The sequence below is a fragment of the Sphaeramia orbicularis genome, chromosome 9 (genome assembly GCF_902148855.1).
Source record: "Sphaeramia orbicularis chromosome 9, fSphaOr1.1, whole genome shotgun sequence".
NCBI classification, from domain to species: Eukaryota; Metazoa; Chordata; class Actinopteri; order Kurtiformes; family Apogonidae; genus Sphaeramia; species Sphaeramia orbicularis.
In genome coordinates this window covers 33,400,691-33,424,276 of record NC_043965.1, presented here as the reverse complement: position 1 = coordinate 33,424,276, position 23,586 = coordinate 33,400,691, and the positions used below count along the sequence as shown (strand labels likewise).

The 23,586-nt window shown below is 37.8% G+C and overlaps 1 protein-coding gene across 1 annotated transcript; it reads right to left on the bottom strand.

Annotated features, from left to right (window-relative positions):
* Positions 1-3,928: 3,928 nt before the first annotated feature.
* On the bottom strand, positions 3,929-16,724 carry zbtb34 (zinc finger and BTB domain containing 34). The gene is made up of 2 exons (XM_030143571.1): positions 16,362-16,724; positions 3,929-9,958 (listed from the first exon to the last, which is right to left on the bottom strand). Exons 1-2 carry the CDS (start codon positions 16,377-16,379, stop codon positions 8,396-8,398), a joined length of 1,581 nt encoding a protein of 526 aa, XP_029999431.1. The 5' UTR covers positions 16,380-16,724; the 3' UTR covers positions 3,929-8,395.
* Positions 16,725-23,586: the final 6,862 nt, after the last annotated feature.

The following is a 23,586-nucleotide window of genomic DNA, read 5'->3' as shown; positions in this document are numbered from 1 at the left end:
ATTACTTAACCCCTGACCAATGTTCCTCTGTGAAATGCTAAGTATTTGCTTGGAGTGCAGTAACTAGTTAATAATAACTAGCATGAAAACAATCAGCTTTAAATGTTATATCATAAATAAATATGTCAGCAAATAAGACACAAAATACATAAAAACGTACCTGCTTGTTTCAGTGGTTAAACAGTTAGCTTAGTTTCTTTCTGTGGTTTTTCCATTGTGTCAGAGCCTTGATCACTTTCACAGGTGGAACACACCTGTGCCCTGCAGCCATGCTGATTATGATGCATTTAATGTCCGGAAAGGAGGTTGTTGGAAAAATTTCCCTAAAATGTCACATTGAGAGGTGTACTAAAAGCATGGAAAGACGCAAATAAGAGACATTCCATTGAATTTTCTTGCAGAAACAATCCACAGTGAACAAAAATTATGATTTCTGTTGCATATGTGGAAATCCTCTACTTCTTTTCTCTCTTAAGCTACACTTTTTCCCAGCTCTCTTTAACACAGCATTTACTCAAACAAATCGGCCATATTGGGACTGGGGTCAGGTGAGTTTGACCTTACAGATCTCTCATCAAGAAAATATTTACCCCAAAATGAGTGACTTAGAACAGTTCTTAGACAATCAACACATATCATGGCAGCTTTAAAAGATGGTGATGAGGTTTGAGAGTGTTATTCTAAACACAAAAATTACAAATATTTCACTACATCCCTTTCCAATTAAATGAGTCACATTATCCAAATACAAGTCAGAGAGTTATTTGTTACAAGACTTGGATCGTTGCTACACTGAAATAGACAAACAAGCTGATGGCAAAGTTCAGTGTGATGGGATTTTAAGAACCCCTAGTCGTGTTCTTATAACAGAACTACCAACACGTGGATGATAAAACATCCAGAGAGCCCAAATAAACAACTGTGTGGATCACTTACCTACACCTACCATTATTTATTGTTACTGTGGTGGTAGATTTTGTGTTAAGGGACAGAATACATCATAGCTGTAGAATGCATTTAAAGAACCCATGTGGAAACATAACTGCTTCGGGTTTCTTGGCCTTGTGTTTTGTGGTTCTTTTTATTCTCATGTTCCACTGTACTGTGCAATTTAACCTATTATTTTGGGATCAGATATCTCTGCAGTCTCATAATGTTGTCATTTAAAGAATTCATATAGTTTATTAGAGCTTTCAGTAGCAAGTGATGCATCATGTAATGCATTACAAAATATTTTGCTATTAACTAATATTAATCAATTTGACCTGATAGTTTTTAACCCATAGAGAGCCAAACATCCACCGCCGAACAAAACCATCCACTGATATGAACTGTTTAATACCTGTTGATCCACTAATCCTGTCAATACATGTAAATAATTGGTGTAAAATGCAGTTTATCATCTTTTCATGGTCATCAGATATGACTCATTTGGATGTTCAGAGGCTCCATAGTTACCGTGGAAACCCCATCATCTTCTACAACATTGATTCACCGGTAAAACCCATGGAGTTGGATCAATGACAGTGGATGGAGACACTTGGTTTATGTTCAGTTAATGATATATTTGAATAAAAAAGTCACTTTTTCTGCACTTTTCTCTGCTTTTGATATAATAACCCTCAACTTTAATCTGAGCTTTTATGAACATCAACATGATCAGTAAATTAAATACAGGAAAATACCTGATTTATACTGAAAAAATACAAAATACAGAGGATAATATTATATACAAATGGTGAATCACTTAAGAAAAGTTGGATATAGAGAAAATTTCATTTGGCAACTAACATAAAAGTAGCACTGGGTCTTTATGGGTTAAATATAGAATTATCAATGAATATACTTTTATCACTGTGACATTATTTATTGAATTCAGGATAAATTACAACACACAGTAGCTGTAAGTTAAGAAAATGTCAGACAAACATGCAGAAGACCAGTTTGGTGGTTCATTATTCATTTTACTCCCTTATGGTGTTACTTTCTGAAAGCCACACATACAGTGGTAACACTACTGGAGGCTGCTGCACAGCTGCCTACTTCATATATATGTCTCCCTTTGGATGCATTTTTTAACACAGTGGGGACAGGAGCAATAACAGTACCGTGGATTAAGCAGAGAATTTGACTGGAGATCCAGCAGGAAGAGAAGCCTGTTAGGTGATAAATTCATTTTATTGCTCAGCCCTCGGAGACTAAAGTGCTTTTTTTATTTCATATTCTACAGCCTGGCTACTGTGATTTTCTTGAATGGCATATTTTCCACAAACACAAGTTGTAGTAAAAACACTGAAGCAAGAACAAATATTTTTCAAGTCTCAAGAGATGTTTTCATATTGCAGGTAGAAAAAATCTTTTAGAGGATCTAGTTTAATGTTTCAATCTACTAAAAAGCTTAGGTTAATTGACTTACATTTATTAAATCAGTGTTAATTACTCAAAGCTTTTTACACTGGTATTTAGTGGTCCTGGTTATTTTTGCAAAGAAAACAAAAACCTGGCACATAGTTTACTGTATGTGCCACTGTCATTAGATATAACAACTTATTTAAAAAGACTTAACATGATAGGTGTTACTGTCACCTATATATTCTGCACATTTTGACACTGGACTCACTTTTGTGTGCGTGTGTATGTCATTTTTTACTTATATTGTCTTTTTTATTTGACTTTTAAAATTTTTTCGTTTTTTAATCTTGACTGTTTTAAAATGTATGTATTTTACTTCAGCACCTTACAGAACATAAAACCAAATTTTGTTGCCCTGTACAAAAGTCTTTTGCAGTGACAATAAAGCTTATTCTATTCTACACCAAAGCCAGACAAAATCCTTATGAGCAGACCTTCTTGTGTTCTATTTGTTATTCTTTAGCTCCCTCTGGAGGGTCTGACAGGACATGTATCATGCATTGCTCAACTACTCTCATTTATTAAGACTAAAATATATCCATTATTTAGATTCAAGGCCATTTTCTTTTATGAATTACATGCAGGTTTCAGCACATTTTAATATGTACCTCATATATTTAGTAAGAAGAAAAAAATCTCACTTGTGAAAATTACTGCAAGGAATTTTCTTTGTATTTAAAGTGTGACGTGTTTCGCTTGGTTGATTTGGGCTATTATCCACATGTAAATACAAACTATCAAATAAATAAATTCTGGACACACAAACGACAAATCAGAGCCAAATCAGCGTCTTTATTTTACAAACAAACGCATTATTCTATTGACATTTTTTATATAATAAAAAAGCAATTTACAAGCTTAAGAACCAAAATGAAGCAGCACAGAATGATTATGAGTAAAATATATAATTTGAATAAATATACTTTATTTCATGCTATAAAATAAATTCATAAATGGCAATAGATACAACATCAGCTCTAGCTAGCTTCATTTACTTCATAGTTGTACAAAACAGTAGAGTTCTGAGGTTCACAGTTGGGTTGTGAGGTTGTGTGTAGAGTGGACAAAACAGGTGTCGGGCAAATCTGTTATCATGGCTCAATTCATGGTCTCTAGTGGTCCTTAAGCTTCAGCTCTGTGGAAAATATGGGCTCATTGAGACCTTGAGGCAGAATGTTTGGGAACCACTGACTGAGGACTTGTTGACCCACCTGAAGAGAAGTGCACGATTATACTATGGACATAAGAAGTATGTCCAATGAGACCACTTTTAACACTATATACCCTGAGTTCTAAGTTGTTTTTTGCCCTTTCACCAAATACATTTGAGCAAGAGGCATTATAGCGCAGAGTCTGAGGAGTTGTAAAAGGAAAAGGAACAAGTCCCGGAGGCTTGGATGCTTCCCCTCTGATCTCCAACAACTGCAGCTATTGCCTCGGTGCCTGAGAGGCCAAAGGAGATCACTGAACATCACCATGACAACAGATCGCTCGCTCCTAAACAGTGGCTATAAAGCCCAGATTCCCTTTCTTTTTTTTCTTTTTTTTTTTTGACACAGCTGGAGGTGCAACTCTGAACAGTTCCACTGAGTTTACAACTGAACCACACGCTCAGTTCTTGTGTTGCAGTTCACAGACTACCATTAGCATTTTGAACGCCGCCAAGCAACACTAGTTTTTCAGTTACACTTTTTTTTTTTTAATCTCACGAGGAAGTCAACCTGTCCAAAGTTCCAGAAAATATATTAAAAAATATCAATCAAATCAATCAATATCAAACTGTCCTGATCCTACTTCAATTCAACAGCTCCCTGACATTCGTTTTGTTTGAAATATATACGACAGGCCAATATTTCAATAGGCTTGATGATCCCAATACACCACTTTTAAAAAGGTTATTGCTTTTTTCTTTAATAATACACAGTGGACAGAAACTGACAGAAAAGCTATGGAAGACTTAAGATTTTTTTCTAAGCCTGTATCAGTGTTCGTAAACTACCTGAAATGAGTTTATTATAAAAGGAATAGGACGAGCTGCTATTTCAAAAAAGTAGTCTGACAGCCTTCCTTGTAAACACTTCCTTTTGATTACTTGTGGCCCATAATGCATCTCCTGTTCCTCTCAGAAATGTGGAACCAAGAGTTGACAATGAGTTTATTCGAGTGTGTGTCAAGTTCAGTTGGTTCTGTGTGTGTGTGTGTTTACTATCTTATAAGTAACTATAGTTCAAGAAAAGCATAAACAATTTCCCCCTCCGTTCACCTAAGATGAATACATGGACTTGTTTAATCGTTTTGATTAGGAAAAAAAAAACAAAAACCTGACTAGTCTAAAAAGCACCATTTAGGGGAAAATGTCCCTACTAAAGTGATTGAGGCCATTATAGCTGAGTCCCTTAAGGGTAACTACAGATTTACACAAGACTTCCTGGATGGAACTGTACGTATGTGATAACAAAAAGCTTTAAGTGCACAATCGATGACAAATACAAGAGAAGTCAAGTCAAAAATTAAAATTGGCAACTTTGTACAATTTTGTGATTTAGCATCGTGCAATTTAGCTACAGTATAAGAGGGTAAGCTTGATTCTGCACAAATATTCTGTTTATTATCTGCTAAATACCCAAGCAGCTGTTCCCTGGCCAGATGCTCTGAGAGAAGTGAGAGGAAGTACATGTGTGTTTCTCATGCGCCTCCTCCCTCTGTTGAAATTATTAAAACTACAATACACTGCTAAGATTGTCCTCAGTGGTTAGTGACGGAGGATACAGTAGTCTCTGAACATGAGGCAGTATCATTCAGGGAACAGGTCTGCCTTATTTGATTGTAATTGATTGCTACAAAATCATGTTACTATAAAATCAGTATGTCCCATTGCTAAAATTAAAAAAAAAAAAAAAAAGAAAAAGTAATAAAATGATACAAAACCAAAAAAAAAAAAAAAAAAAACGGGCAGGAACTGAGCTTTAAGAATTACAAAAGGGACAAAAATGACATGACCAACTTAGTATTCATTCTTACTACCACTTTACAAGAGATTATGTGGCCATATTTTCTTATAATCTATATTCAATCAATAGGAAAGAGGCACAGAAACCTAAGTGCCAGAATCTAAAGTGTAAAGCTTGTGGCAAGGCACTAAGTGTAAGATGCCACTTTTTGCTAGGTATTTTGTCTTTTGTTAACATTGGCTTTTAACAATTACAATACGTATTGCACAACTTTTATAATGTCAGCTTTTTATGGCTTACTAAATGATGTTACTTATGACTTAACTGCTTAACGCCTTTTGCTAATTATTTCAATTTTTAAAGAAGTGATTGTTTTAAGCGGGGGAACGTACATTCCTTTCAAATAGCAGTGAACTATGCCTACATTAAATTAACAACCCACTGATCTTAATAAGCATTCAGTTACGCAAATACAGTCAAAAAGTTACTTTTATAAATCACCTATTTGTCTTTGGTGTGAATTCTTGGCACAAAATTTTTTAAGCAGTCTGAATGCTTTTGCTTGCTAAACATTACTGACAAAACTCCTAGGTATGCATTACTTTCTTTTTCCTAAATGAAGGACACGAATCATCCTAGGCAGATTCTAATGATTCAGCAAGTGATTTTGGTGAGGTCAGATCCGCTGTCAAATGAGCACATCACATCAGCATCTGGCAGAAATAATCTTGACTTAGTAAACACATTCATCTAAAAAGTACTGTATAGGTTGACAGACTCTGGGTGATGGTAACGAAAACTGGTTTGGATAAAAATTTGTACACAAAAAGATAACGAAAAGCTAGCTATACTGATTCTTGCAAAAAAATTTCTAAAATTTGGTTTGCTATCAGGCCTTTAAATTAGCAAAGATGTTGGCTGCACATTCAGTGTAAAAATGAACTGCACTCTTGATGTAACATAAGACATAAGCAACAAAAACATAAAACTCTCCCACAAACCGCGCAAAAAGTAGAAAATTATATGAAAATTGTAGAATAATTAAACTCAATTCTTTGACACAAGTTCAGCATTGACCAGGTGGGCCAAAAATAAAAATGGACAGGAGGCGCTCCTACAAAAAGGCATTAAACAGCTGGATAGTAAAAACCAATGCAGGATAGCACAAAAGGAACCACCCAGCTAAGCTTTAAAATAGCAAAATGTGAATCAATGAGGCCCCATAAGTGCCCTTGTATGTGTTCATGTGAGTGTAGACTCTTAAAAATCATAATGAAAATAAAATCAAGTCACTATATGCTAAAAGCACCCCTATTATATCACCCATCCTTCAAATAGTATCGATAAAATACAGTGATGTCATATGCAAGACTTAGCCAATAGTATTTATGTGATTGCAGAGTCTTCAGTTGTACTGTATTCAGCCAGAAGGATACTTGTTGTGAAGCAAGTACTACTCTGACACTGCTACTGCGGCATCAGATTTAAGACGGATATTATCAAATTGACCCATCGGAATAGCACCTATCCCGACACTAACTCTGCAAAGTGCATCAATACTTTGGATCACCAGCGTCTTCTGAAAACATTTACTTGTTACTACTTATCTAACTAAGCCACCATGCTGTGCCAATACCATAACGCTGGATTGACAAGTGAGGAAAATATGTTTGAAGTCTGCTAGTTTGACCCCAAACCATGCAGAGGACAAAGACCACAGATCAATTGTCCAATCCAAAAAGGTAGGACAATAAAAGGAAACAACCAATGTCTTTATGTTTCAAATTATGGAAGAAAAACATGTCAAATGGCTGAGATTCCTTTGTTCGTTCTATTTGCATATTATTCAGACTAGTGTACTATTAATTTATGTGAACAGATCCAGACCTGTTCTTACTGTGCTGAGTTGACGATGTATACTCTAGTGACTGTTAGACACCGAGTATTAACCCAGAAGCCTACCTCAGGACAAAACAAGTTACACATACAATAGTTCGGTATAAATCTGCCGTAAGAGTATAGAGGAATACAAATGACTTCACTGTATGGACGTAATTCACCCATTACATGGATGACAGCACTTGAAAAACCACGCTTTGGCCAACAGAGAGAGAGCCGCAGTAGTGATGAGTTAAAATCCTTAAGTGTTTTGTAGACAAATCTTGTAAGACGGCAAAAATCCTACCTTGAAAGTATACAGGGCCATTCTCTTACTCTATTCTCTGCATTTTCCAAAAAACAAACACATATAAGCTAGCAAATTTAATGCACTCCTAGCATAGCACCTTCTTAATCATCATTTTAACCTGGCTGACCATGAAACATTTGACAAGGACTTTGTCCCACTATCCATACAATCAGCAAGGAATATTTCCCCTAAGTATCAAGGCTTTGTGTTGAAAGAGAATATTCTTTACAGGGTTTGGCAATAAGATACGGTACATACAACCTAAAACGGATTTTTAACGGTGAACACGGGTGCCTGGTAGGTTCTTGGCTATGAGGTAGAACCTGGTGAGTTTAAGTTTAAATACTGTCTATTATGAATATGTAGTTGCATCATGAGGTATTGAGCGGATATGTCACACGAAGCTTTGCACTGGCAGAAAAATCATTCCTTGTGAGTTAGTGACCCCCTATGGCCACATGTGCAAAAACAGGTCAGGTAAAAAGGTGATATGACAAGCATCTTACCAGAGCTTTCACATTATCAATTATTGCAACATGCCTATATAACTCTGTAAATATGTTTTAAAAAACATGGAAAGATAAAAAGATAAATCAATAAGGGGGCCTTGATTATTGGGACCTCCTCAAAAATAGTAAGTTGTTACTCCCTTTGCTTGAAAGAATCAAAATTCTATAAAGCACCCATTTGCTCTCTGCATTCAACATCTAACTTTCACAAAATTGACAAAAACCCTCGACACAAGATATGTCCATTATACAGGGAGCTGATTCAAAAAGAAAAAAGTCCTTTAAGTTGAGTTGAAATTAACATTTCTTAAAGCTTCCTTAACCTGAAGCAGGACTTAAAAATCACATCTAGATGCTTGAGACTCCTCTGGACTGCATTTTGAACTCTCCTCTATATCATCGGCCGGTGCCTCTTCTGCATATTGTGCCTCAAAGGCCATCACCTCAGACGTATCCTCTTGGTCCTTTTGCCCCGAGCTTCCCTCCGTCCTCTCTGGAGAGTCCACATGATTGCTGCTCTCTGATGCTCCCATGTGCTTCTTCCTCAGGTGCTGGTTAAGGGTGCCCTGAAATGGGAAGCATTTGCCACAGATCTGACAGTGAAAGGGCTTGTTGTCCGTGTGGCCACGGATGTGGTACTCCAGCTGGTCTTTCCTTGTGTACTTCTTGCCACAGAATTTACAAACAAACGGGGTGATTCCCATGTGCAGGCGCATGTGGCGGTCCAGGCTCCCTTTCTGATTGAAGGTCTTTCCGCAGTAGATACAAATGAGTCTCTCATTGTAAGGATACCACTGGCTTCGCAGGCTGCGCTCGCGTACGTCATTCTCCAGGCCTGTAGGTCCCACGACTGATTCACTGTCTTCTGACCCTTGTTTGATATGACTTAACACCCCGGCTGGGATGGCCAGAGGACGCTTTGCCCTAGCTCGTCCACCTCTGAACCCACTGAGCATGGAGCGGGAGGGACTGGAGCTGCTAAGGTTTACAAAGCATGGGGAGGACAGCCCTGAGTAAGAATAGGCAGCAGATTGAATGACAGGACCATAAGAGCCCACACTAACAGCTAATACCTGTTCTCCATCTACCATTTCTGTGTGGTAGCCATCATCACCAGCTGAGGAACTGTCTGAGTAAGTCGGCCTGTCGGTCTTCTCTATCTTCACATGCACATCTGTTACTTGACCGTCTTTCCCGATCAGTTCCACTTGCTCAGTTTCTCCCTCTATGGGAGCTTCATGCTCTGAGATACTGTCGCTACTGCCTCGGTCCGACTGGCCTTCCTCCTGCTGCTGTCGCACACGGCTCAGGACTTTTCCAGCCAGCTCCAAACGTGCTTCATGTCCTGCCTGACCCTGCCGGGAGTAGTAAGGGGGGGAGATCTGGGTAGGATTTACAAAGAGGTTGCTATCATTGACCCCATTGCGGCTGTTCTGTAAGTCTTCCTTCTCTGGGCTGCAGACACCGACTGGGATGCTGATCTTGGAGTGGATGCTCTCCAGAATTTGGGTACACTTATCAATTATGGCTTGCATCTGCAGGAAGCTGGCGGCGGTGAGGAAACTTATAATATCTTTGAGCTGCAGGGACATGTGACCTGTGTAGCAGAACGCAAGAAGCTGCTCGAACACCTCGGGGCTCTTGATGACCGAAATGGAAAGGCCGCTCATGGTGCTGAGAGCTGAGTGGTCACGAAAGTAGGGTGAGCTAGCTGCCAGCACCGCCTTGTGGGCTCGAAATGGCTGGCCCTGAATGTGAACAATGATGTCACACAACTTCCCCTGTAGCCGCAGCTCATTGAGCTGGGTCAGAACAGTGTTGCTGAACTCCGGCACATCAAACTCGATGTAGCTGCCGTCGTCCATGTCTTCAATGTGTTTCTCCAGTTTGTCGACAGCCTGACAAGAAAGAGAAAGAAGACAACAAAACATTCAATTTTTTTTTTTTAAGAAGATCGCAGTATCATCATCTGAACTTATATAGAGAGCAGAACACTAGTAGTAGTATGTGAAATTAATTGCTATGCTTTGCTATATTTACTATATTACTTTGAAGAATAAAAAGTAAGAACCCCCTAAACATGTATTACAGTATTCTGATGTTTCTTTGTTGCACAACTGGACATCATATTGGTTTGTGGCTGATTCTACTGTAATGATTACATGGAATATGAAAACATTTTCTATTCATGCAAAATAAAGTAAAAGGATTTGAAAAATATGATATGCTTGAAAATGTTGAAGAATGTAAACAATTTTTTTCTGTAAATACAGAAACTATATTCAGTAATTATGCCAAACACTTTAACACTGGTCCTTCTTCAAAATAAAATTGTTTGTCATTTGTAGTACAGACCATGTAGACCTTACTTGCATATGATTATTGCTGTTGGTTGTTACTGTATTTGTAATGTTGTAAACAAAGCATACTATGGGTAATCTCTGGGCTATAAAAGCTACAAGTTAATCTGCAGAGTGGTTTACAGGAGTCCACTCTCAAAACCCTGTAGGACTTCTAAGGGTCAAAAATATAATAGAATGTGCTGCCTTTACTGACACAGCTGTTGTATCAGCCATATAGCAATATACTGTACAGCAGTATATGAAAAATTTATACAGAACAGATTAAAACCACTATATCCATTTAAATATGCCCAGCACTACTGTTAATAAACAAACGTAATGCAACAAATGACATGCCAGAGCACTTTATTCATAGCGGTAATGCAAAAAAACTCTGAAGTGTCCTGAAGTTGGATGGCACATGTGATCCAATTCAATAACTCACTTATCAATACAACAATTACATATCAGCCTAAAGTATAAGTAATATAAATAATGTAAATCCCAGCTTCAGTGGTTTACTTTTATAATGACAGTCTGTAGTGGCTTGTATAAGGACTCTATAATGACAATAATTATTACTAAGTTTGACCATTTAAGCATAACTCTTGTATCTCTATTTGTGTTACAACACAAAATAAGATTAAAAAAATATAAAAGTTGTTTATATACAGCGGCGTTAAGACAAGATGGCTGTTGTAGAGCTCCTTAGTAGAGTTAATTTTATGTACAGAGGCTCAAATAACATACACTGAAAATGTGAGACTGATCTCAAGAAATAGTGTTGTATGTCACACCAGTTCTTATGGCATTTGGCATGCTATACCGACGCATTTTCGACCTTTCGCATGTTATTCAATGCCATTTGATCGTATGTGAATTTACACCAAGATCTCTAGTTCAAATAACCCAAACCCCTAACCCTCAGTGCGTGGCATTTTGCATCGATTCAGGTTGGGCAGGGGGCTAATAACAGCATGAACATACACACGGAAAGCTTATAATGAGTACAGATAACGCGCCAATTAAAAGTGGCGTGTATATTAATGCGAGTCACGATATCACATTGGAAAATGTACTGGTTGTTATTTGGGACGACAAATAAAGAACAGGGTCAGGTTGGTACAAGCTCAATAATGAGTCTGAACAAAATGTTTCATACATGTTTCTTATTCATGATCTGAGGAAAAAAAAAGAGAGATGAAACCACTGAACACAATGTACAGGTGTTCTACATAAACTGACTCTGAAGCATAACAGTCACATGAGGGGAGCCAAAAAGGTGTGTATGTAACGCATTTGGCAGAGGAAGAAGAAAATCTGGTTCTTCTTGGAAAGTGAGCACCACGCCAGGTGTATTTAAGGCTTATTTAATTCTGTCGAACAATTAAGTGTTCAGTTGTAGCACTGAAGTCACTTCTTGTTCGAAAAATGCTTTTGATCTTCTGTCATTCTTACTGGCTTGTCTGACAACCTACTCTTTCTGCATTCAGATGTTTTCACCAAAGCATCGACGCTTGAGCTTTGACTAAACCATTAGCAGCAAAATTAAATGGTTAATAATCCTAGTGCATTAAGTATCCAACTGTAGAAAACTATTTCTCAAATATACTGATACATGATGGGAGATGGCTGATAAAATATTTACAGGTAAATGCTCATATATTCTAGGTTTATTTCAAACCTTGAATGCAAAATTCTCCAGCTCATTCATCCTCTCTCTCTCTCTCTCTCTCTCTCTCTCGACTCCATCTGCATCTCTTTGCCTTCCTCCCTGCCCCTTGCTGGCAATTCAGCATGATCTTTTGCGCATTGCACTGTCACCTGTCAGCACTTTGGGAACGTCAACATTTTCTACAATTGCCAAGACACCTGTCCAACAAACCATATGTTCTCAACTTGGCACAGGAGAGGAATAAATGCAACAAAACTGAAAAAGCTATACGTTATTTCAACTTCCCCATTTCCAGCCCCCAAACAGAGAATGTTCATACACTAAAACATATCAGATGAAGGCTGCCAACAGCATATATACTGAACGGCGCCAAGTTGAAGGGCAGCCAAAGAAGGCATGCTCGATTGCGGAGATGCACACATGGAGATTGGTCACGGAATCGCCTCACATGGATAAACCTAAAATGATTAAATTGAGCTCAAAATTGCATCAGTTGCTCAAGTCCACTACCTGGTAACAAACCTATCTGACAACCCCATGTATGGTCAAATAGGAATTGAAGCTTCATTTCCTTAATTTGGTTGCTGCTAAACATTGGTTCTGCTGTTGTGGTTTACACATATGCTTACTGTGATGCACATGATGACAGGACCACCACAAAGTTGTATACAAGTTATTTCTTACATTGTAAGTTGTCAGTAAATTAGTAAGTTGTATACAAATTTGTTGAAGACTGCAGTCCACATATTGTTTGAAGATGTCATTTGACTTGTTTGTTATTGTTATATATACCTTTATGTTACTCTTGTTATTTCTATATGTCTACAGATATTTTTATACTTTTATACTGTTGTTATTTCTACAGAGATATTTTTATATATCCTTTTACTTTATACTTTTTTTGGTGGCTGTTTCCACTGGTTCTGGAATAAAGGACAAGTTGTCATTTTCAGGCATTAATTCACTTAACATTTTTACTTTTTTTTTCATGAGTATTTTGTGGCCTGTTCAAATGATCATTTAATCAAACTGAAGAACATAATCAATAGCGGTAGCTAAGAGTAAAGAACCCTAAGTACACTGTACTTATCAGCATGTTCAAGTGTTCAGCATAAGTCATGTGGAAGATGTCATCTAACATCTCTGAGTCTATTACTTTACGAGGCTACTTAATAAATAAGCACAAGACACATCTGAAGAAAAATTAAGAGTCAGCAAGTGAGTATTGTATGCTTTCTTTGTCATCAGCAGCATTTTACCTACTTTGAAAAACAGCTTGTGGGGCAGGTTGGACCCAGAACAGAAGTGCTTAACAAGCAATGGTTGTGAGAGCAACTTAAAACAGACTGATAAAAATAGACAAGATTGTTCATACACCGAACGTATGAACAATTTGTGGTATGTGAATAACGTGTAAATTACTGAGCTCAGTGGGACATATATAAGGCTTTAACTAATACATTGAATAAACCCCAAATTCCCTCCCTATTCTAAATATGAAAAATAAATGAATTAATATGACCCTTGAAAAATAATATTCTACCAGAAACAGGTTATCAGTTAGTGAATGAGTAAATGTTAATTATACATGCTTAAATACATAACAGAAAGAAATATATATAAATCACTGTCTATCAAACTCAGTGGAATTAACCAAAAATCTTAAACAGAGCATCCACCTGTCTATACAAAAACACAAATAAGAGCAATGTCTGCTCATTTCATCTTTATCATTTTGACTGAGTCCTGTTGAATAAGAATAGGAACTGGAATATGCTTTAATATCATTACAAAAATACAACTGTACAGTGCAACAAAATTTTGTTTTTCTGCTCTGTAAAGTGCCCAGAATTATAAATACAAAAAGCAATTATAAAAGCAGTTAACATAAATATTTTTAAAAAGCCTAATATCAACTATTGTCCATATCAGAGCCAGTATTTACCTACACTAACAGTATGTTCAACGTTCTATTGTCTAGCTGTAGTTCACACCACAGGCTGAATGCCAGTGAAAAGGGTTTTATACATTATAGTTAATCCATAACATCACCTAAATATTCTCCTACCTTTACAAAGATGTGCCTTCCTCTCAGGCACAAATTGACACACTCAGATGTTGCTTAACTACTAAAAAGAAATCTGCCAAATCCCAGTTGAGCCACAATAGCAGTACACACAGTTCTGCCTCCTGCAGTAACTCTCCTGTGTTGATTCTTATCCACACTGACAAATCATCAAAAATCTTATTAGTAGTTTGAGAAGTGCTTTCAAGGATCTGCACCTATTATCCATTGTATTCTCCTTTCTCCTAAGGCGTACCCTGCAGTGATTCCTCTGGTGCAAATACAGTTGGCAGAGATACACTGTACAACATATTCTTAACAGATTTGGGTTAAGGTGTAACAGAATTCATGCAGACTGTCAATTTCCACTCAAGTCTGGACACCTATTACCTGTTAAACATTGCTCAGAATTACATTGTACTATACATTTGTACTCAACAGCAGAAACTGTCATGCAGACTGAGTTTGACTACTAGAGTTATGATAGAAAATCTACATAAAGGATGGTGTGATTAATGTTGATTGTATTTTTTGTCCGTTTTTAAATAATGTGATAAATACAGCAAAAAGTGTAAAGGAAAATGTAACAAGATTGACAAATGTATAAAGGTGAAAAAAAAAACAAATTGTGCAATCATCAACACAATACAGCCCTGGTAAGAGAATTACTTCCTTCTGTTGAGCTTCTGACACTGCACACAAAGTATGTTCTATGTTCCCATAGATAGGACCAACACCCCATCAGATTCAGACTTGAGATTATAACATGACAGGTTTTGTAGCACTCCTTTGTCACAATGCATTACTTACCATTTCCTGTACTGAACTTCCCATAAAAGCCTATGCCTTACATTACAGAATTTACACTGGTGGTTCCAAAAAAAAAAAAACTGTTTTACTGCATATCCCAAACAGAACCCAAACTATAAAAAAAGAGGTTGAATGGGTGGAAAACCATAATGTCCTCTCATTTAATAGTCTTAACTAGTCTGGCTCCATTCAGACCTGAAATTGTTTGTAAAACATATTTAGCAAGGCTCCAAATGCAAAAAGTTACAGGATGATCCATTCTGTCACTTATGCAGTACAACAGGACACGTCAAATGTAAAGGGATGTCACAGAAATGGTCGTAAATACAGCTCTTGGTGACCTAAGTAGACCCAGGTGTACTGAATAACCTGTCATATAGCTGCACTTTGTCCTTTTCCTGCCATAAGATCACATACAACAACGCAGATCCCAAATGCATTAACACTTCCCATACCATAACATTAGTATAAACGAGGACATTGTAGTTACAAATTGGTTAGGAAAAGCTGCACATACAGGGGCCCTGCTACACAATGCATACACAAACACTAATAAGGCTTAAGGCTGCAAGTGTTTCTTATACATTTTGCTGGTACGTAAACTTTTCAGAGTTGCGTTTACCAGTGTTAGCTTAATCATGCATCGACTCAAGGCTAAAGGGAGTGGACAACAGAACACACCGTTGTCTCCATTATGCATCAATAAAATACCAACACACAACCAAGAAAATATTAGGAGTCTCAAACTTCACTACAAACCATTCTGTTTTGTTTCTTAGCGAAAAATCGCGGAGGGCGGGGGTCTACACTATTGAGCACTGGGCAGCTAACGTTAGCGCTAGCTTGGCTCAACATCAAAAACCCTCTATTTATTGTTGGTCGTCACCGCTATGATTTGTGATGTAAACTGGGGGAATTAACGCAAATTAAGGATCTTGCATCAGCTGACAGGACCGAAATACCCCATTTACAGGGAGTACATAAGTATAAGCTAACTATATAGCTAGCCTAAGCCCGAACAAGCATTTCAAAAACAGAAAAAAAACGCGTAGCTAACTTTGACATTCTACTACTTTTACAGTTAGTATGCTCGTTTATGTTTCAGAAAGGTTTTCAAATACAGTCGTGGAATTGTTTTATGTGAAAAGGACCAAGTTACAGCGTCGACACTATGTCTGCTGTCATATGAAAATGCTGCCCTGTTAGCTAGCCTCTACACTTAGCGCTAGCTTAGCCGTGCTAGCTCAGAGAATGCTAACTAGCAGCTACCGCTAGCTAGCAATTACTTGAAAGCGTACCGTGGCAGGTAATCGTTTCTCCGATTCTTACAGCAAGCGCAAAGACGCACCTACATTTCCAGCTCATAATGGTCAGCCGTACGTGACAATGTTAAACTCCACTAAACTCACCGTCTTGCAGATTAGCATTAAACGTTGTCCATTCCCCTCAGTAGTTCGCTAACACTACAGCCAGGCCTCCCCCCCTCTCCAGTCCAGATGTGTCAGACAGTTGCTGCTGCAATTTTTGCATCAACAGGAAGTGTTCTTTTGGCTCTTTGCATTCATTCTATCAGGGTGTTTTGCAGCAGCCCCTCCCATGCTCATGTCACTGTTATGTAGGCTAGTAAGACATCATGTACTTTATACACAGCGTAATGGAGGACGTATGCAGGCGCAAAAAATGTAAAGTCCTCCAATCCTCCAGTGAATGGTTTAAAGAATATTCAGCACACGCCACGGGAAGAAACACCGGTCAGTCCAATCTGCTTTACTATTCTGACTGCAGGAAGTAGCCTTAAAACTACTAAATTCAGGAAATTTGTTGTTCTTGATTTTGCAGTGCAGTGTTTGTTGTCTTTATTTTAATATCATCTTCTTAAACCCATTAAAATCTGACTAAATGATGTTAATTTGTACATGCCCTCCACCTCCATCCTGCACATCCTACACAAACACTGCACCCACGCACAAACCCTTAAATCCTAATTTTTTTTTTGTCACTGTGCACAGCCACATGTGGCCACATTTCAGTCCAAATCACCTACTTCCACTTGTTTAATAAAAGTTTTGAGATGAGTTGCATAATCTCTAAAATGTTTTTGTGAACTCTAAAGTACTCATTCAGTTCTGTAAATCCACCACTGGGGGGCGCCAGAGACTAAATTGACAATAAATGCATTGACTCTGAATTCAGTTCCACCCACACGTTGAGATTTTTTTTCCCCCCACAGGTTGAAGTTGAGCAGAAATATAAGACAATGTGTTGTTCAGCCAATCATATCACAGAGCACAAATATGTTCTGTGATATGCAAATATTGAAAAAAAAAAAAACATAAGAAATGTGTGATATTTTGGTTTCAACACTTTAATTAAAATTGAACTGTAGAAAGAAGGAAATGATGACTTAAATAAATAAATAAATAAATAATCAGACATATTTCCCATTATTTACACAAATCTTCCATTAATCTAATGAAAAAAAAAGGATAGGAGTATAGTCTTTGAGCTATAAAAACAAAGCTTAAATTTAGCTCTGGCCTTTGCCCAGTGAAGAAAAATTGTTTTTTTCTCTGTTCATGTGCTTTTTCATGTAAACTGTGGAGGCTTGTTTATCCACCTTCGTGTCAGTCATACTTATTTTATTTAGTTTTGTATATTATTCTGACCTACCAGGAATAGCCATCATGATAAAAGCTGCCTCTGTATACCGCTGTGCTTTAGATCACATATAAGTTTTGATATATTTTAAGATGCCTGTCTTTCTTTTTGTAAAAAAAGAACAATAAACTCTTGTGTGCTGTCTACTGTTAGGCACACTTATCTGTGGTACTTGTAGTGGAGGGGAATGAATGCATGCTGTGTGTGTTTCTTTTTTTATTGAGTGTGAGTGACAGGTTGGCAGCTCAGGTGAATATCTGACCTAATCTGTGTGCAGGTGGGTGATCAACATAGGGAAAAGAATCGCTTTGTCATTGCACGTGCTTCTTGTTAAACAAGTCACTCCTCTATTCTCGACTGTGATTTGCTTTTTTTTTTTTTTTTTTCCAGGAGATTGATGCACAGCTGAAGGTGCAGCCAAGGTATGGTGATTAGAGATGGTTTTGTTGATCCGTAGGAATGATCATGGTATTGATAACATTTCAAACAAACCCATAATCAAAGGGTTTCCTGTTGAAGTTGTAATCTTTCCTGAAATGGGGCTTTGTTGGCTCAGTGTCATTTGCTTGACCAGGAATTATTCGGCGGTAAGCTAATGGGGCTGGTTTTGAGTGGTGCAGCGCCAGGGATCATATAGGGGCTCCAGGTGGTGTAGCCTCAGGGCTCTGATATGCTGCTCCTTTTTAATCCCAGATGACATTGCAAAATCCTCAAACCCCCTGCCCCTGTATAAGACTGTATAGAAGCAGAGACCAGATGATTTGTTTAAAGAGCACATATCATGTATCAAACTGAGGGAATAAGGAGGTCCACTGTTTTATGCTAAGCCTGAGCCCATATATATAATATCAAAGATAGGTATTTATTCTTTGTAGGAGCAGGGATTATTTGAGAGTGTTTTGATAATATATTACTAAATCAAACAAAATTATTACACATACAGTATATTGTTTAATAATTTAGATTTTCTATCATCTATATTTATTCCTTCAGTTATTATATTTCAAAATTCAATCATATGTAATATTCTAATACAGAATATGACATTTTTATCGTTTCATTGTAATATTAAAACCCATCACACAATTTGACCACAGACAGTGTAACTTTGTACTTTGTTTGGTAATGTTGAATAAGAAGCCTAATTTTAAAGCTTAACATGAATAACACATTGTCTCTTCTGTGTGTGCCAGGAGTCCCAGAATACCTTGGCTGTCAGTGCTGGGCAGAACAATGGCCTCCCAGTACTCCTGTCCAGAAATAGTCTATAGCCCACTGATGGAGAACATATTTCCCAATAGCAGGTGTCTGAGTCAGTCAGTGCCTGATCCTCACCATGACTGTAAATGAAAGGGCCAGTTCGTCCAGGTGCAGGATCACCTCTTTAGCCCTCTCAGGTTTCTCCTTGATGGAGGAGTATTTTATGGTAGAATGAACAAGACAGATATTAACATTAAACTACTGTATATATTACTTTTAAAAATCATATATATGGTACTTTTTACCCCACTGCCCGAAAGAGAGGCAAGGGGTATTTTTTTGTTTTGTTTTGTTTGTTTGTTTGTTTGTTTGTAAACACTTTAGCAGCAAAACTATTGGTTCAATTCATACCAATTTGGGTTTATAGATTGCCATTGACCCAGAACAGATGTGGTTACATTTTGGGAAAAGTAGGTCAAAGTTCAAATTTTTTCTGAATTTTTAAAATCTTTTTTTTCCCATTTACTTATAATGATCGAAATTTATCTATGCTGTCTGTGTCTATGCTGACATCAGCACATGTATAGATGTGATGACATCAACTGAAACAATGCCAAAATAAGATACAATACTTGCAAGGTCCAGGTTTTGTTGTGCCTGACACCAGCTGTTTAAAGTTACTTTTGTACATGAGGGTATAACACTCTCTTGGGGCTAATGATAATATCCCATATAGGTGACTGACAGTATTTTATTAATGTAACTGTCGTTCTTCTACGTGACACATCTCTAGGTTATCATGCATATGACAGACCCACTCATAACTCTTTGCTTTGTATTGGACAAAGAGGAGAAACTATGTGCCATGAAGTTCTTTTGTGTTGCTGGAATCACACAGTTTCAGAGTCAGATTCAGAATACTTTATTAATCCCAGAGGAAATTATGTGGTTACAGTTACTCCATGCAAGTATGAGAATAAGTAGCAGGGAAGAAATGATCAATATTCCAAAAAAACCCAAACAAACATTCATACATATGTATATACACGCACATATATACCTCTAAATACATATACATATTAAAACACTCGATTAAAACAAATTTAGAACAAGCAATTTGTACAATATATACTGGACAAATATTATCATTATAAGAAGTAAAACAAATTTAGCCTACCTGAATACCAGTTATCCTTTTTAGGGATGTGCAGATTTGGGATGTGTGCAACATATTGTTGTGTGTAATTATGTGGTTATAAGGAGGAATTATACAGTCTGAGTCAGATGGGTATTAAAGCAAACACAGCACATGCACCATGTAATATTTATATGCCAGAATGATAGCCAGTTTGATCTATGTTCATTTCTTTTCAAAATCAGCTGGGCACCAACCAAATCCAGTGAAGACAAAACCTCAAAAGCTAAGAGAGTTTTTACCAGTAAGTATAATAAGCGCCTGCATTGCAAGGATAATGAGCTCTCAGATGTGTCATATATTTGCCTGAGAAATTAAGCCAATTTGTGGAAATGGTGGCCTGGGGTTGAGGGAATACAGAGTGGCTTGTAAAGATGAGTGATATCTGGCACAGCATGAAGAGAATGAGAGGTGTGCTGCCCGGTGCTTAGCTCAAATGAAAGCTCTGATTAGTGGAGCAAAGATCAAAATGACAGAGCGGTGGAGGCTTCAGCTGGGCCTTTGTTATTGATAAGTCTGTCATCTCTGCTGATATTGGAGCAGTAATGGCAGCTGATGATTAGGGCACTCCTGAGCTATTAACTACATTTCTTATCCTTTTACTGGGGCCCAAGAGAGCCTGTTGGAGAGACAAAGGCATCCTTTATGAAGCCGGGCTCTTAAACGACATCCACCTGACCTAAAAGGCACAACTGTTACGTCTTTCTGCCAGGCCAAAGAAGTCAGGGATGAGATACATGTCAGAGGTCGCAGTGTGCTGCTGTTTGAAATGAAGGGGTTCTGAGTGAGTAAGCCGCTGAAAGAGGGCTGCAGCAAAATTACAGAAAATTGGCTGTTTTGTCAACATTTCATCAGAAGATTTACAGAAAGCTGACCCCAAACCCTTTCTCTCCCCCTTCTTTCACAAGGCTAAGGAGATTGAGTGGGTCGGAATTGACTGACAAACAAATCTCTTCTTTATTTCTTTCTCGCTTTCTCTTTCCCTCTCTCGAAGTGATATTCAATATGATCTCTTTTTAATGATCCTAAGTGGCTGAAATTCCATATCCTCAGCACATATTGTTAAAGTTGTTTTCGTATAATTCCAGGGCACACTAAGGGCATAAAATTAAATAGTTAAAATGTTTCATCAATTTTGTATTATTGTACTATAATGTGCATTTTAGTATGTTCAATTTAATATTTAGATACTTAAAAAAAAACCTTAGTATGACAGCAGATTTTTATCTTGCATGAGTTGGGAAAGATAAAATAAAAAGTAGCATATGTAATGTTGCTCGTGAATTGGCTGTAGATTGTATACAAGCTTGTTTTGGCACAACATTTCCATCTTCACTTCTTTGCTTTGTCTGTGACCTCAGCTCAGTCTGTTCTCTGCCTTTGCTACTCCCCAACAAAGGCCAACAGGAATCCGAGGCTTGTTGATTTAGCCCCCAGTGGCTGCAGGCAAAGCATCTTTCATTAACGTCTAAAACCTCAGGAATGAGATACTGGCCTCACGATAAGATCTGGTAATGCAGTAACATGGAATTATGGAAGAAGAAAATTGCCATTTTGTATATAAGCACCTGTGATCTCCCATGGAAGCCTCCTGTTCCCTGCTTGGGTCAGTCCCAGGAGAGGAGAGGGTCCTGGAACCCAATCCATCCTACACAGGAGAGATTTTCAAGCCCGGAGCAATGGTGCTGCTGTGGAAGGTCAGCTCAGAGTACCAGACAGTGATCCTGTGTGCCTGCCAGAGAAAATCATCTCCTACCCACAAGAGAAATGCCCCCCTGTTCGTGGTTCTGTTTTGTGGTCAGCAAATGCTTTAAGGTCAATACAAAGCAGTTATGAGCCACTCCAGAGGTATTGTCACAGTACTTTATCAGTTTACCAGTAAGTGTGGACAAATCAGAGGGCTGCTGTGAGAATATGGGAGTTCTTGTATCTTCCATTGCTCTTAGAAAGGTATGTCCGCCTCGCCGCTCTTCGAAAGGCGTTTCTTTATCTGAGCCACAAAGGGCAGAACGTGTCACAAACAATGGAATTATGTGTCATTCTGACATTTTGAAGAAGTTGGATACCCTTTTACTTGTACACAGAGGTCAAATTCAGAATCCTCCTGAGAACCTAGAAGAATGCAGGTGTTCAGGCTGCAGTAAACAGCTCAAAGAAGTAAAAAAAACCCCTCTTCTATCAATGTTTCTGAGCTTCCATCCTGCAATCTGTGAACAGAGACCAGCAACTCTCTTCACATTGGTAGTTGCAATGATGAAGTTTCCAATATCTTGCAATCTTGGCATACTAAAACTGTTGGTCACGTCATTGTTTCAAGCATCTACTGGAAGCCTAACCCAGAATATCACCTAGAATATATGGAGGAGGTTCTATTGGGATTTTAAGGACAAGAGTTTATCAGATTTTCCCAGACTTTCCATAATGAAAGCACGGGTTTCAAACTCCAGTTATCTTAATATAAAAGCAAGCTGAAATGGCTGGCAATGAGCGTTCAGGGTAAAACAGATCACGCAGAAAGAAGAGGCTGGAGGGAAACAAGAGAAAAGTCTTATTGTGGCAGAACTGATGTGTTTTTGTCTCCTCTGGATAGTTTCTTCATCACCTCTTTAAATTTTAAAGCATTTGGCACACAGCCTGTGGCAGGTTCTCTTGAGGAAGCAGCAAAGCAATGAGGGTCAATGGTGCCATAAATCTTAGACTGTCCACTTTGGAATCCAGCTTGGACACTTGAGATATGCATATTTAATAGAATGTTCATGTTGGTGTGACTTGAATGTCCAAGTCAAAAGCATTTTGTAAAAGGGAACAGTTGCTAGATACTAACAAGTGAGACCAAAGCTGTTTGTTCATTGGGGATCTCTACTGCTGAAGGATTGTTATCTGTGTTTTCCTATGGGGCAAAATGGATTGCATACCTAAAGTTGCACATATGTCCTGCCTTGGGGTTTTGAAGGACTTGGAGGGAGTTTGAAGCTCATTTCTGAGCAATGCAATATGTAACTTTGGCCTTAACATAAGAACGAGACCAACACTCAGGACAAACATTCGTCTACTGGACCACCGTTCTACATTGCAGTTCTCTAAACCGTTCGGACACACACAATCAGTGCATTTTTTATTTTATTTATTTATTTATTTATTGCTTCTTCTGGCTAAAACAGAGCAGGTGTTTTTTTTTTGTTTTTTTTCATTTGTTTTTTTTTTATTTATAGAGAATTGAGAAGATACCAACTGTTCAAAGCCAAACTGACTTTTTATTCTTTCTTATTCTTTTATTTTTCTTCCCCAAACTACATAAATGATATTCTATGAAATCTGTATATTTTGGTGTTAAATTCAAGACAATCCTATTATGTAACATGATCATTTATAATCCTTGATCAATAATACCACATTGTCATTGTTGACAAACTTACAACAATTCCCAGTAACACAGCCTAGGACTTAATTATAGTTAAGTAGAAAAGTGGGGGGGGGGCTTCAGTACATACATATATATGTAACGTAAATAGTCTCTCGCAACAGAGAGGGGTATAAGTTCAAGACAATATTTGGAAGCTAGGAGACTGACAGTAATTCAA